Source organism: Budorcas taxicolor, chromosome 16 (assembly GCF_023091745.1).
Source record: "Budorcas taxicolor isolate Tak-1 chromosome 16, Takin1.1, whole genome shotgun sequence".
Lineage (NCBI taxonomy): Eukaryota > Metazoa > Chordata > Mammalia > Artiodactyla > Bovidae > Budorcas > Budorcas taxicolor.
The window spans coordinates 61,675,945-61,689,786 of record NC_068925.1 but is presented as its reverse complement, the minus strand read 5'-3'; the positions used below and the strand labels follow the sequence as shown (position 1 = coordinate 61,689,786).

The 13,842-nt window shown below is 41.9% G+C and overlaps 1 protein-coding gene across 1 annotated transcript in view; it reads right to left on the bottom strand.

Moving 5' to 3' along the window:
- TDRD5 (tudor domain containing 5) overlaps positions 1 to 5,075 on the bottom strand; it is an 80,718-nt gene extending 75,643 nt beyond the window's left edge. The window contains exons 1-3 of the mRNA XM_052654040.1: positions 4,844 to 5,075; positions 3,623 to 4,030; positions 1,527 to 1,720 (exon numbers count right to left, since the gene is read on the bottom strand). Of these exons, the coding sequence (XP_052510000.1) occupies positions 1,527 to 1,720; positions 3,623 to 4,030; positions 4,844 to 5,075 (834 nt within the window). The remainder of the gene's footprint in view (positions 1 to 1,526; positions 1,721 to 3,622; positions 4,031 to 4,843) is intronic.
- Positions 5,076 to 13,842: the final 8,767 nt, after the last annotated feature.

The window sequence follows — 13,842 nt, the reverse complement described above, 5'->3', positions numbered from 1 at the left end:
TTATTCCATTGTATACATGACAAAAATTCAGCACCCATTTATGATAAAAACTTTTCAGAAAGTGGGCACAGAGGGAACATACTTCAACATAATACAGGCAATATATGACAAACCTACAGTTAGCATTGTACTTAATGGTGAAAAGCTGAAAGCATTCCTTCTAAGATCAGGAACAAAGCCAGGTTGCCAATTCTTACCACTTTTAGTCAACAGTTTTGGAAGTCCTAGTTACAGCAATCAGAGAGGAAAAAGAAGTAAAGGGAATCCAAATTGGGGAAGAAGAAGTTAAATGGTCACTGTTTGCAGATGACATGACACTATACATAGAAGATCCTAAAGATCTACTAGAAAACTACTAGAACTCATCAATGAATCTGGTAAGGTTGCAGGTTACAAAATTAATACACAGAAATCTATTGCATTTCTATACACTAACAACAAAAGATTAGAAAGAGAAATTCAAGAAACAATTCCATTGACCACTGCATGAAAAAGAATAAAATACCTAGGAATAAACCTACCTAAGGAGACAAAAGATCTATACTCCAAAAACTATAAGATACAGATGAAAGAAATAAAAGATGATACAAACAAGTGGAAAGATACACTAAGTTCATGGATTGCAAGAATCAATATTGCCCAAATGATTGTAATACCCAAGGCAATCTACAGATTCAGTACAATCCCTATCAAGTTACTAATGGCATTTTTCACAGAACTAGAACCAAAAAAAATCTCAAAATCTGTATAGAGACACAAAAGACCCCAAATAGCCAAAGTAATCTTGAGAAAGAAAAATGTAGCTGGAGGAATCAGGCTCCCTGACTTCAGCCTATACTAGAAAGCTACAGTCATCAAAACAGTATGATACTGGCACAAGAATATTAATATAAATATAGCTCAATGGAACAGGATAGAAAACCCAGAAATAAGCCCATGCAACTATGGTTAATTAATCTATGACAAAAGAGGCAAGACTATACAATGCTGCAGAGACATCTCTTCAACAAATGGTGCTGGGAAAACTGGACTGTTACATGCAGAAATAAAGCACTTTTATGTCTTTAATTTCCATGACCTTATTTTGAGCTCTACTTGTTCATCTTGCAAACTTAACCGGGTTTTTGTTGGGTCTAGTCTAATAGTTTTTACTCAAAGTCCTTCAGCATTACAGTCACATTACCAGGACTGCAGTGTCAGGGCCAGCGTTCAGGTGAAGATACTCATGAGGTAAGTGGCAAGTATGCTTCTATAACTTTGATGAGAAGATGGAACTAGAGATACAGATTTGGGAGTCATCTGCAGAAAATAGTAGAAACCAAGGAGTTGATAAAATTGTACCCTTCTCACTGCCAGGTCTCACTTCTTACTAAACCACAGAGCCACAAAACAATGCTTAAGTTAAATCTGAAATAAGTGAATGACTTGAATTTCAAAAGGGCAATTTTCCCTTGAAAGTTAAGTAATAACCACTAAATTTAAAGACAGTTGTGGTGTATTTACAGCTCCAAACTCAGACATCTTACCTGGTTTAATTTTTCACTGTGATTCAGCCTTGAAGTCTCCATTACATTTGATCTAGAATTCCTTTCCATGTCCAGTATTTGCTTTGGTGGTTCCATGTTTGAAGTGGGTTTTGAAAAGCATGCCTTTGCTACTGGGAAGCCTATGGGATATGACCCTTGTTGCTTCATTCTAAAAGGTTGGGTGAAAATCTTACCTTCGGTGAATAAAAGAAGAGAGAAAAATTATCACTACCAATTTCTAGTTAATCTTCTGGTGGCTATATATAGAGGTTAGGCCCTTAGAACTAAAGAGTCAGCTTGCATTTTCATATTATGCTAATCAACTTTACATACAATGGAAATGATTAGTCATCTACAGAACAAAACCAGGAGATAATAAGGTGTTACTGAAAGATTGGGGATTTCTAAAACTCTACTTAAGGACACCTGAAAATCATTACAAAGAGGCAGGACTCAATAGGTAAAAATCAAAAAAGCTGTATCTTGTTTAGAAGACCATTAAGTCTTCAAATAAAGTATCTGCTTGAATTATGCTTTTCAAACTGGATAACCATCTAGTGGTATGAGGGGAGAGGTGGAGAATGAAAAGCTACAGAATAAAGGATATTATCCTAGAGTATAGATTATTTTCTTCAAGATTAGCAGGTAGGGAAACACCACAGGAGAAAGGTATATTGTTAAAAAACATGAAAGATAACTGAACCCCAGCAAGGCCTAGCTCTTTTTTCACCCTAAGATCAAGCTGACAAGAGAAAAAAATTACTTCCAAGATATCCTGATGAGGAATAACGGACTATGGGTGGAGAAAATCAACAATTCAATCACTGGGAAGGAATATCCACCCCCTACAATTCATTAAATTGTCAAACTGCTTTATACAGCTCAAACTCATAGAAGTTGAATAGCATGAGTTACTCTCCCAAAGTTTAAGCACCTCAAGAATACTAACACAGGGAGCTCCCAGGTGGCCTAGTGTAGGATTCAGCACTTTTCACAGCTGCGGTCTGGGTTCCATCCCTGGTCATGGAACAGAGATCCCACAAGTGGCATGGCACAGCCAAAAAATTAAAAAAAAAAAGAATACTGATGCCATTGAGGTTTAGATGCAAAACACTCAGTGGCCCCCATAGTCTTCCTTGACTAGAACCTGTAAACCCCCTACCATATCCTTGTCAAATTACACTTCCCATCACAATTTAAATATTGGTTTATAAATTCATGATAGTTTCATGATTTTTCTATATCAATCTAAAAACACAGATTTTGAGAAAAAGAAAAATCACTGAAATGGGCATAGAGTTCCTCAAATAGGCAGTGAATGGATTCTACACTGTCAAGGGTCTAGACAGACATTTTATCAATAATCATATTAGTCTTCTGAGCCTTTAAGAGAGACAGTACTTGGGTAGGCAAAGCACTGAATGAGCAGTAATAAGAGTTCAGTACCTAACTTTAGCTGTACCACTTTTCTAGCCATGAAATTTTTGAAAAGTCATTCAACTTTCTTGAGTTTTGGCTTTCTGATCTGTAAGACAGTTACTCACCCAACCTGTCTATAGTATGAGAATCCAAGGTAAAATGCTATACAAATACAGTGGTTATCATTACACTACATAAATTAGTACAGTGCCTGCTAGGGTATCAAAGATTCAGTGATAGCCAAGATCAGATAGCAAATGCCACAGACCAGTATTATTTTTTAAACTTTTCATTTTCTATGCTATATCTTCTTTACCTGAACACACATAACTGTTAATTTATAGCACTCCAGAGAGAGCTGATCTTATGTTTTCATAATAGTAGCTACCACTTACTGTGGGCTTACTAAATGCCAGGCACTTTACGAATCTTGTCTCATTTAATCCTCAGCATGACTCCAAGAGCCAAGTATAATTATTATGGAGATGAGGGGACTAAGGGCTTAGCCATTTTAAGTAACTCGCCTGAGATAACACGGCTAGCAAGTGGTAGGGCCAGGATTCAACTTCAACAAACTAATGGAGCTTAGCCATTACATACATATATATATACACATATGTACAACAGCTCCAAAATTTGCTGATCTGCAATACGGTTACTTGTGCTAATGTGCTTACCTGCAGGCCATCCTCTCTGCTTTTCCTCTGATACACTCTTCTTCAGTGTCAACAAAGAACCTGCTCTGGTCTGCTCCACAGAAACAACATCTGAAGCAGCATTCAGCACTTCGAACATAGAGAGGAAGCCATACTGCACATACTGGAATGATCGTCCAAATCGATTGGCAAATGCATTTTCAAAATCAGAAAGGAGAACAGGAGATAACGCCAAGAGGTCTTTCAACTCGCTCTTCACAACGGCTGGAAGAATAGGGGGCACCCTTCCTCGGTAAGGTACTCGCCGGCGAGAGCTGGGACCAGAGCAAACACTGGCCCTTCCCTTCTGCACAGAGTTTCGAACCTTATGGTTGCTCTTCTGTTTTGCAACTAAATTTGCTATTCCTTTGGTGGACTCATCTGGGATGGCTTAGGAGGTGTAAAGAAAAAAAAAAAAAAGAAATCATATTTAGGTGAAAACTGGCTCCCTTCTTCATTCTTTGCACCTGTGGTTATATAATTTTTTGTTCTCCAAGTAGCTTTGTATCTAGGTGGCAGGATAAACATGAATCCCTGGTTACTCCATTTCTTGTATTCTAGACAACAGCTTGTTAGCTTCTCTACTGGAGGATGGAGTACAGTGGAACCCAACGTGTTAACACTGCTACTAATTAACTCCTGAAAGATCTGAAACTCTAGAGATGAACAATAAACTTCCCTACAATGATGTTTTTGTGCCTCATGAAATTTAAAACAAGATTCCATTATTAAAAAATCCCCTTAAGTTTCTCCTGACATAAGATGTTAAAACATGAAATCATATGCAAAACGTAGTTTTTGTGAAAGCACAGCATTCTGGGGAGGGTTTCCTGATTGTGCTAAAGATCTAACTCTGCCCACAACCTCAAAGGTGCCTATGATCTCTCTTCTCCCTCAAGAAAGTAAAATCCCCTACCTGGAATGCAGGATACTTGCAGAGCTATAACAATTCTTTAACAAGTGATTATTCTTACAAAGTTCATAGACCTCCAAATCTTTTTTTTTTAATTTATATATTTGGCTACAACAGGTCTTCATTGTGGCATGTGGGTTCTTTAGTTGTGGCATGCAACTTCTTGGTAGCAGCATGTGGAATCTAGTTCCCTAACCAGGGATCGAACTCCAGCCTCCTGCACTGAGAGCATGGAGTCTTAGCCACTGGACCACCAGATAAGTCCCCAGACCTCCAGATCTTAAACCTACCTTTCAGTATTACAGTACCATCCCCACAGGGGCAGACACTGACAACATCAGGCATGTCCAACACCAGCTCCATTGTGGACCGATACCCAAGGATTCGGAGCGGCAAATGGTTGCCAACCATCAAAAGGTACTCCTTTTCCAACTGCTGTGGGGTCAAACCATCTTTGGTGGAAATGAGAAGTGACCTTATTTCCTTCCTCAGGCATTCCTGTATACGCTCTTGTTCAGACATTGCACCCTACAAGATTTAAGGCAGAATCATTGCTCATGAGGAAAAGCAGGCAAACCCAAGAGGAAAAAAAATAATAAAAAGTTTAAAATGGCCCAAAGTGGAATATAAACAACTGAGAGGTGCATTTTAAAGGTAAACGAGGCAGAAACAATACCACAAAGGTGCTCTGAAACTTGGGTTTGGGAAAGCTCCTACATAATTCAAAGTCTAAATCCCAATCTGTGATGATTAACCCAAGTGTGCCTCACGAAATCCCTGCCGCGACCTAACGTGTGAAAAGTTTAAGTTCCTGGCCCGCTTTTTGGTAAAGCCTTAACTCTGCTTGTCCCGGATCTCACTCTACACTGTAGACTTCGTTGTCAGAGACTCTCGCCCACTCTTCCGGAACCAGCACTGGGAAGGAGGCACACGCAGCACGCCTTCCTCTACAGTGCGAGGACTGGGCTCCGCGGAATCACGCTCAGACGGCAGACTTTCTCCAGAGCCCAAACCTACGGAGAGGCTCCCCGCGTCGTCTTCCAAGTCAACCACCTTGTCGTTGCGCGCCCTCTCCCAACTGCTCGGCTTGGGCGCGAGGTGTTGACCCCTCCCAACCCTACCTCCCAAAGTCCCTCAAGGGGACTGCCCTCGGCCCTGGGTAAAAGAGGTAGGGGGGCGGGAAGCAGGCGAAGCACCCTCAGCTGCCAACCCTGCCGGCCGCCCCTCACCCTGGCGCTGCCGCTGCCGTTGCGGGCCTGGCAACGTCAAAGGCGCACACGAACTAGCAACCACCGACCCGCAGCTGTGAGGCGGCCTGCGCGCCTGCGCACTAGTGCCTGAGGGCCCGCGAGGTGCGCTCCGGCCGCCGAGTTCCGGCCCCGAGGGCTCACGGCCGGTGGGACGGTTAGGTAGGACTGGTGGCTCCGGGATCTGGCCTGGGTTCGGTCCCAGTCCTGGGGCCGCCTAGGTCCCCCCCCAGGCAGCCTTCTGGGATGGCCGGCGCCTACTTCTTGCGACGTGCTTGGGAGGCACGAGGTGAGGCAGCGCGCACAAGAACCCTTCCAAACACCTCTAGGCCGGAGGAGGAGGAGGCTGCAAGGTCTTAGCCTAGGTGTGCCTCTCAGTCGCCCGTGGCGCTTCTTTAAGAAGTGAAAAAGATGCTCGGGTCTGATCAGCAGATATTCTGATTCTAGCCGGTGTGGGTCTATTGGAGGAAATTTCAGGCAATTCTGATGCTTGGTGGAGAAGCGCTGCTGAGCTAGACAGATGCAGCTCCCAGCAGAGCGGAATGGGTGGGGCAACGAGGGCTTCCCGAATGAGTGGAGAACTTCACTGGAGAGAAAAGCGCTGGGAAACTAAAGAAGAGGATGTATTTGAGGAAATAACCTGGGGTGTATTTTACTGGATAAGTGGACTAAGCCAGATGTATAAGGGCCTTCGGAGAAGGCAATGGCACCCCACTCCAGTACTCTTGCCTGGAAAATCCCATGGACGGAGGAGCCTGGTAGGCTCCAGTCCATGGGGTCGCTGAAGAGTCGGACACGACTGAGCAACTTCACTTTCACTTTTCACTTTCATGCATTGGAGAAGATGTCAACCCACTCAGTGTTCTTGCCTGGAGAATCCCAGGGACGGAGGAGGTCTATGGGGTCGCACAGAGTCCGACACGACTGAAGCTACTTAGCAGCAGCATAAGGGCCTTGAAAACCAGATAATGGTAGTTTAAGAGGTATAGACTAGAAAGGCAGAGTATGAAGACTTTTACCTTAAAATATACCATCTAATTAAAGGAATAAGAAAACCAAAATATAACCGAGGATGAGTCAAGAAAGAAACCAGAGCACACACATCTACTTTGACCTAAAATCCCACGACATTAAGACAAAAGCTCTAAGGAACAAAATGTTCATCAATGAACCAAGAATACTGAGTAATCTCAGAAATACAGAAAAGATCTGTGGGCTAGTTTATAGCAAAACGGACAGGGCTAAATAGAAAATTAAAAGGAAAGTGATGAAACATTAAGAATGGATCCAGCTGGACACTACTCCAACCTCTGAATGACAGGTATTACACAAACAACAGATGTTGGTGAGGGTTGGAAATTTGGAAAGAAGAAAATGTCTCAGATTTGAAGAAAAACACAAATTTTCAGATTAAATGGTTCCACTGAGTCCTTAGGATGACTAATAAACTTAAGATCCCATTCTAGACAACATCCAGAAGAAAGAGAAGAGCTTTTACAATGGAAAGCAATGGAAATTATATTGCCATTGGATTTCTCAATGGAGCAATGTCTTTAAAGCTGAAACTGAAATCCTTAACCCAGCCAAATCAGCATTTAAATGGAACACCCGAAAATTCTGAAAATTTACCATCTCACTAAACAACCTGAGAGCAAAATGGACAATGAATTGAAAAACCATATCCCTGATTTTCACCCCGTTATCTATGATAATAGGTAACATATGGTGCACTTACTACATGCTCTTAACGTAGATTATCAAATTTTAACAATCTGAAAAAGTACAATTATGATGCCCACTTTAAAGAAACTGGCAGAAATTAACAAGGATATAAAAAAGTGATAGGCAATAAAAACAAAACTCTTGATCAAATCTAGAAAGTTATTGGTGCATAATGTGAAAATAAGAGATTTTTACCAAGATATTCTGGAGCTAAATCTCAGATCAATAACTGCAACCTGAGTGTCAGGGACTGAGTTGCTTCAATAAGGGGACCCCATTTGGAAGAGTTAAGCTACACTTGAAGTCATCACTTGCTTGGGTTTCAGAACGGTCAGACTTACGTAGTGCCTAAACTGGAATGAGGTGGGAACCATCACCTTAGCATCTTTCTTGCCTTTGATGGAGACACTCTGCAGGTATGTAGTAATATTTTTGATGTACTATTTTGGCACATGACTTGGCATTTTCTACCAGAATAGCCCTTACTCAATGAGTGACTGTGCCCATGTAAGAATTCTGTCAGTTGCTAAGATTACCTATTCCAGCTATTCACTTGGCAAGTAGGGTACTAACCACAGGATGAATTCACAGTCCTACTAGCCCTGCCCAAAGGTGAACTTGACCAGAATTTAATTCATTTATCACCTAACCCCTATATTCTCAATGTTGACAGCACACAGTGACATTCGTGTTCTTTTGAAATTAGTGACAGTTACTAAGAAGTTTGAGTTCCTCCTGTTTTCCAGAACATTTATCCATAAGGGGTTCCAAGGCCTTTGGGGAAAGGCTGGAGAAAAGGTTTGCAGTACTTAGGTACAGTGTTTCAGCAGCATCCTTCTTTAAGAATATTTAGGCTACACTCCTGGGATCTGATTTAGTTCTTGGAACAGAACTGTCGAGTCCTGTTTCTCACTCAGAGTCCTCCGTTCCCCAGACCTAGAACTGTGTTTTGTTGGTTTGTTTGCTTTTGTAATTACACAAATCAAAAAGACTTAGTGAGTTGTTTGTTGATTTCATCCCTGGGACCCTACAATTAATTACCACAACCAGACAGCTCTGTGAGTCAGACCAATGTGTTTCCCATCCTACTATGATGACCAGAGCACACTTTTCTTCTGTTAATTAACTGTTTCCACCTGGTCTCCTCCCATCCCCTGCCTGTATCTGGGAGGATATTTCCATTGCAGCTGCTCCTACCAGCATTCCTGCCTTAAAAAACAGCCAATAATGAGTTTTGTGTTGTTGTGTGTGTGTGTGTTTTAAGAATCTGAAGCTTTAATATATGCCCCATGACAAGTATGAGAATCTTTTGAAAACACTGTCCGTGAAGGAGGAGGTGAGTTAGAAGCTCATGATAGAACTTGGGCAGCATTCCAACCTCCCAAAGTTTAACATTATGCCCAACTTGGGGCCATTTGATGTCACTGTTCAGTTCTATTCCTCACAGCAATTACGCTAAACCTTTGCCATCCCTGTTAAACTTTTTTACATATTCCTGCCTCACCACTAGAAAATGACTTGGCTCTGCCTCCCAAAGACACACACACACAGAGAGGGAGAGACAGAGCGAAAAACACTTTCTTTCTGACATCCTCCAGCCATTCCTTCTTGGCCAAATCCTTGAATAAACAGTCCACGCTCACTTTCCCCCGCTTTTTCATCCACCAATCGCTACTCAATCCAAAGCACTCAGTCTGCTACTCTGAACATCTCAGTTTTATCAAAACCACCAATGACAAATCCTAAGAACTTTTCAATCTTTCCACGGTAGGTGATGGCTACTGTTTCCTCTCTGTGTCCCCTCCCTTTCTGAAAATCTCTCCTCTCTGGGTGTCTATAATGCTGCTTCATTGAGCTTGGCACCTAGGTTTCTGCTCTTATTTCTGTTATTCCATTAAATGTCCACACCTACCAGGGTCTGGCCTTGGCTCCTCCTTTTCAGTCTTCCCCCTCTTCCTGAGCGACCTTTTTCACTCCCACATGTTCAGCTTTGGCTCATGCCTTCCAAAACGCATGTTCATTCAAATAACACAGATTTTCTAGTTCCTACCATGTGCCAGGCAGTACTAGAATATGGAACTACAAGAGCAAGACAAAGTTCTGTTCTCCTGGACCTAACTAAAGACAAACAAAAAGCAGATAAATATATAAAACGTCAAATAGCGATAACTTAAGAAAAATAAACCAGGGTAAGCCGGAGTGAGAAGGGGCTGTTTTAAACAGAGTATTTAGAAAACACTTTGTTTAACCTCTAAGATAGGGATTCCCGACTTGTGGTTCCAGAGCATCAAAACAATCTAGAAACTTGTTAGAAATTATCAGACCCCACCCCCGACTTGCTCAACTAGAACCTGGGGAAGGGGCAGGAAGAGCCCAACAACGCAGTTTAATTAGCCCTCCAGGTGATTCTGTGCTGTGCTTAGAGGCTCAGTTGTGTCCGACTTTTTGTGACCCCATGGATTATAGCCCACCAGGCTCCTTCTGCCATGGGGATTCTCCAGGCAAGAATACTGGAGTGGGTTGCCATGCCCTCCTCCAAGGGATCTTCCCAACCCAGGAATGGGTTCCCAGGAACCCAGGTCTCCCGCATTGCTGGCGGATTCTTTACCGTCTGAGTCACCAGGGAAGCCCAAGATCACTGGAGTGGGTAGCCTATCCTCTCTCCAGGGGATCTTCCCGACCCAGGTACGGGACAGGGGTCTCCTGTATTACAAGTAGATTCTTGACCAGCTGAGCTACCAGGGAAGCCCCGAGGTGATTCTGATCGCCGCTAAAGTGAGAACTGCAGTTCCTACCCTACCCCCACCCCTGATTCATTGTCCCGAATAGATTACTGGTGTGCGGTCTATCGGATTGATTTTCTCAGCCCGTAAGGGTAGCTTGAAGGCTGGGGGAAAAGGAGATGCTGGGGACCCCTCCGGTCAAAAGTAACCTCCACCCAGACTTTTCAGAAGGCGACCAAGTGGGGTCAGCTGGCATGCTCACAGGCCTCCAGGGAGCAAGGTAAGAGCCAGACACTCACTGAATTCTGCAAGAAGCTGGGTGGGGCCAGTTTTCTGCGTCCAGGAGCGCCAGACAAAGCGCGGATGAACGTCCCTTCCGGTGCGCAAGGAGGCTGCGCAGCGTAAAGCGAGGCCCACGAAGGGCGGGGGAGCGACGTGGGGTTTCCTGCGCAGCAGGCTTGAGCCCTTGCAGCCAATTCCATGCCTGAAGTTTTATCTTTATTTTGAAATACTGGTTTGGAAAAAGTTTGGTTGAATTTGAAATCCACTTGTACCATACTCCAAAAGAAGGAGAAACCGTTACAATGAGCCTGCCCACTGCAACTGGAAAGTAGCCAGGGATCGCTCCAACTAGAGAAAGCCTGTGGCAGCCACCAAGATCCAGCACAGCCACAAATAAAATGAATCTTTTTTTAAAAAGTGTGTGAACACATTTCTCATCCATGGTAACAAAAAATATTTAAAGCTTATCAAAAACCCTTGACTAGGAATTTCATGTAGTCGTTTGATCTGCTGGAAGGCCCAGTTCTTGAAGCCCTCTGAGAATCACCTGCCCACCTCTTAATATGGTTTAAACTAGGTTTTCTCTGACTTTACTCAGAATTACTTGTCCCCTCCTTTGGGTCCTCATGGTAACATATAGATATCTGTGGTTCTCAACCAGGAGCAGTTTTGTCCCTATGGGACACTTGATAATGTCTCAGGGTTGGTACTACTGGCATCTTGTAGTGGGTAGAGGCCAGAGATGCTGCTAAAGATCTTACACAGGAAAGACCCCTGCAACAGAGAATTATCTGGTCCAAAAGGTCAATAGGGCTGAGGCAGAGAAACCCTGGTGTAGATCTTTCTGTCATAACATACACACTTTATCACACCTGTATGTTTACACGTTTCTCCCTGTTAGACTCTCTTGTTTCTCAAGAACATATCTTACCTTTACATTCTCAGAGGTGAGCAATGCTAAACATACGGTAAGCGCTCACTATGTATCTGTGAAGTGAATTCATGAGAGAAAAGTCCAGGCAGTCTTACCGACACCTAACAAGTAGACAACTGCCTCTCCAGGCAAAGAAGGCCAGAGCTTGAAATGCTTGAGAGCAGTATAATTAGGGGAAGTGGGTCTGCCAGAGATGCCTGCAGTTATTTACCAACTGCTCAACCTATAAAGGTAAAAATCTCTCGTCTATCCCCTCACCCCCACCACCCCCTTCATAACTCCATGCAGTCATTAAATTCTGCTATTTCTCTACCTCAGAAATAAATTTCCTGACTCTAAGCCATCCCCACTGCCAAAGCCAGCTCTCATCAGCATCGCTTTCCTAGACCACTACTGTGCCCTCCTGGTTGGTTTCTCTGCCACCTACAAATTGAGAAAGTTACATATAAGTCCCTATAGTTTCTTCTAGCTTTAAAATATTTGCAATTTTATCTAGTGATAATGAATTCCACTTTTCCATTAAATAAGATGTATAAATATTCACTCTTCATTATAGATATAAAATTTCAAGCTGCTAAATGAGAATAAGTATATTAATTTAGAAAGCATTAAAATCTTTCATGACCTTTGTCTTAGAAACAAACTCAAAGCCAGCAACTTTAATTGGTCCTCTCCCTCTCCTGATACCTCCATTCCCACAGAGGTCAGCCTCATAACAAACCCAAACAAGGGCTAATGTATTAAGAGATAAAGCTGTGCACATATATTTTCAGCAAAGGGATGACTGACACACTTTCAATTAAAAAGGAATCTAAAAGAAAACAGCATCATCATTTTAAGAAGAGATGAGGCCAGCCAGCTAGAGACTAGTGCTGCTACCTCAGCACTCAGCATGTTGACCTTTTTAAACATGGAATGTTACCCCCTTTCTCAGATATTGTCATTGTCACTCATAATCCAAAGAGCCTTGTGATGTAAGCAGATGCTTGTGTTACTGTAATAAATGGACATGGAAAATGAAGCAGTGATAATAGCAGAGGAGACTTGAGAACAAGTACCCAACACGGGCTGCAACAATCAAGTATAGCTTTTTCTCATCAATTTTTCTCCTACAAGAAATCTTATTGGGGGAGAAGGTACAGCTTTGAGAATGTAATTTGCCAGATATCCTGCCAATTCTTGCCTCAAAAATTGAGGTACAATTTTAGTTTAAAAGTCTACAGCTAGGACTCTAGGTCAAATTAATACATAACAGAATCAAAAGATGAGAAAAAATTAATAAATGCTACAGTTCCCAAATAGGAAAATCTTTAAAGATGATAAACTAGCTATGTTTAATAGCAACTATTAATTTTGAATGAATAGTAAATAATCATATTTTCCCCCCTTTGGGCCAAATGCAACTTCAAAAATTTTTTCAGTATAGTGTTATGGGGAAAAAACACTGAGTCAGGCACTTGAAAAGCAACATTTACCCTCCCTATGTAGTCCACACAATAATCAGGTTTAGACAGTAAAAAAATAAATCTATTTTACTTTTTTTACTCATCTTTTAATTATTATATTCCCAGTGACCTAACTCAGAATATATGGAAGAAAATAGTAGAATGGTTTTTCCAGAGTCAATTTAAGTTACTTCAGAAACTGCAGTCCTTGCTTTGGAAACATGGAGTCTTACCCTCTTACCAGGAAAGTCTCCCAGGCCTCATTCTTTAATAAAGTTTTTGAGAAAGAAAAAAAGCTATCACTATGTGAACTCAATAAATATTGGAAAATTAAAACTAAGTGATCATTATCTCTACCATACTGTAATGAACTCTTTGAGTAGAATCATAAATCTTGACTTTGGTTATCCAGACCAACCTCCTATTCAATGAGAAATTATTAATAGAGAATAAGAAAGAAATAGATCCATTCAACGTTTCAGATGCAGGTGGGGCAGCTACCCCAGGGTACTGCTGAGTGGAGATGGCCAGTAAGGCTTAAAAAAGCAAAACTCTTGCCTTTATGAAGGACGAATGGGAACAGGGTTTAGCCAAGAACAAAAGTAGCCCTTTCCTTAAAAAAGTTAAATCAAAAAAAAAAAAAAAGTTAAATCAGATCCCTTCTCTTCTGATTCTTCAAGAAGCAACATCAGCAGGCTTAAGCATTAGTAAAATAATAATAAATTATTAAAAAAGAAATATAAATGAGAGCATGTGTGTGTGTAAGTAGAGGTCTGGGAGAATTTTCCTTACCCCCACCCACCCCCACCCCTGCTTCGCCCCTTTTAAAATGTGAATCTTCCCAGGAGTAGTCAGCCAACACCTTTACCTGCGAAATCTTTGGCAGAAAGAGTGGGGCCAGGACATAAAGTAAATTAGGAGAGGAAAGGTAACCTT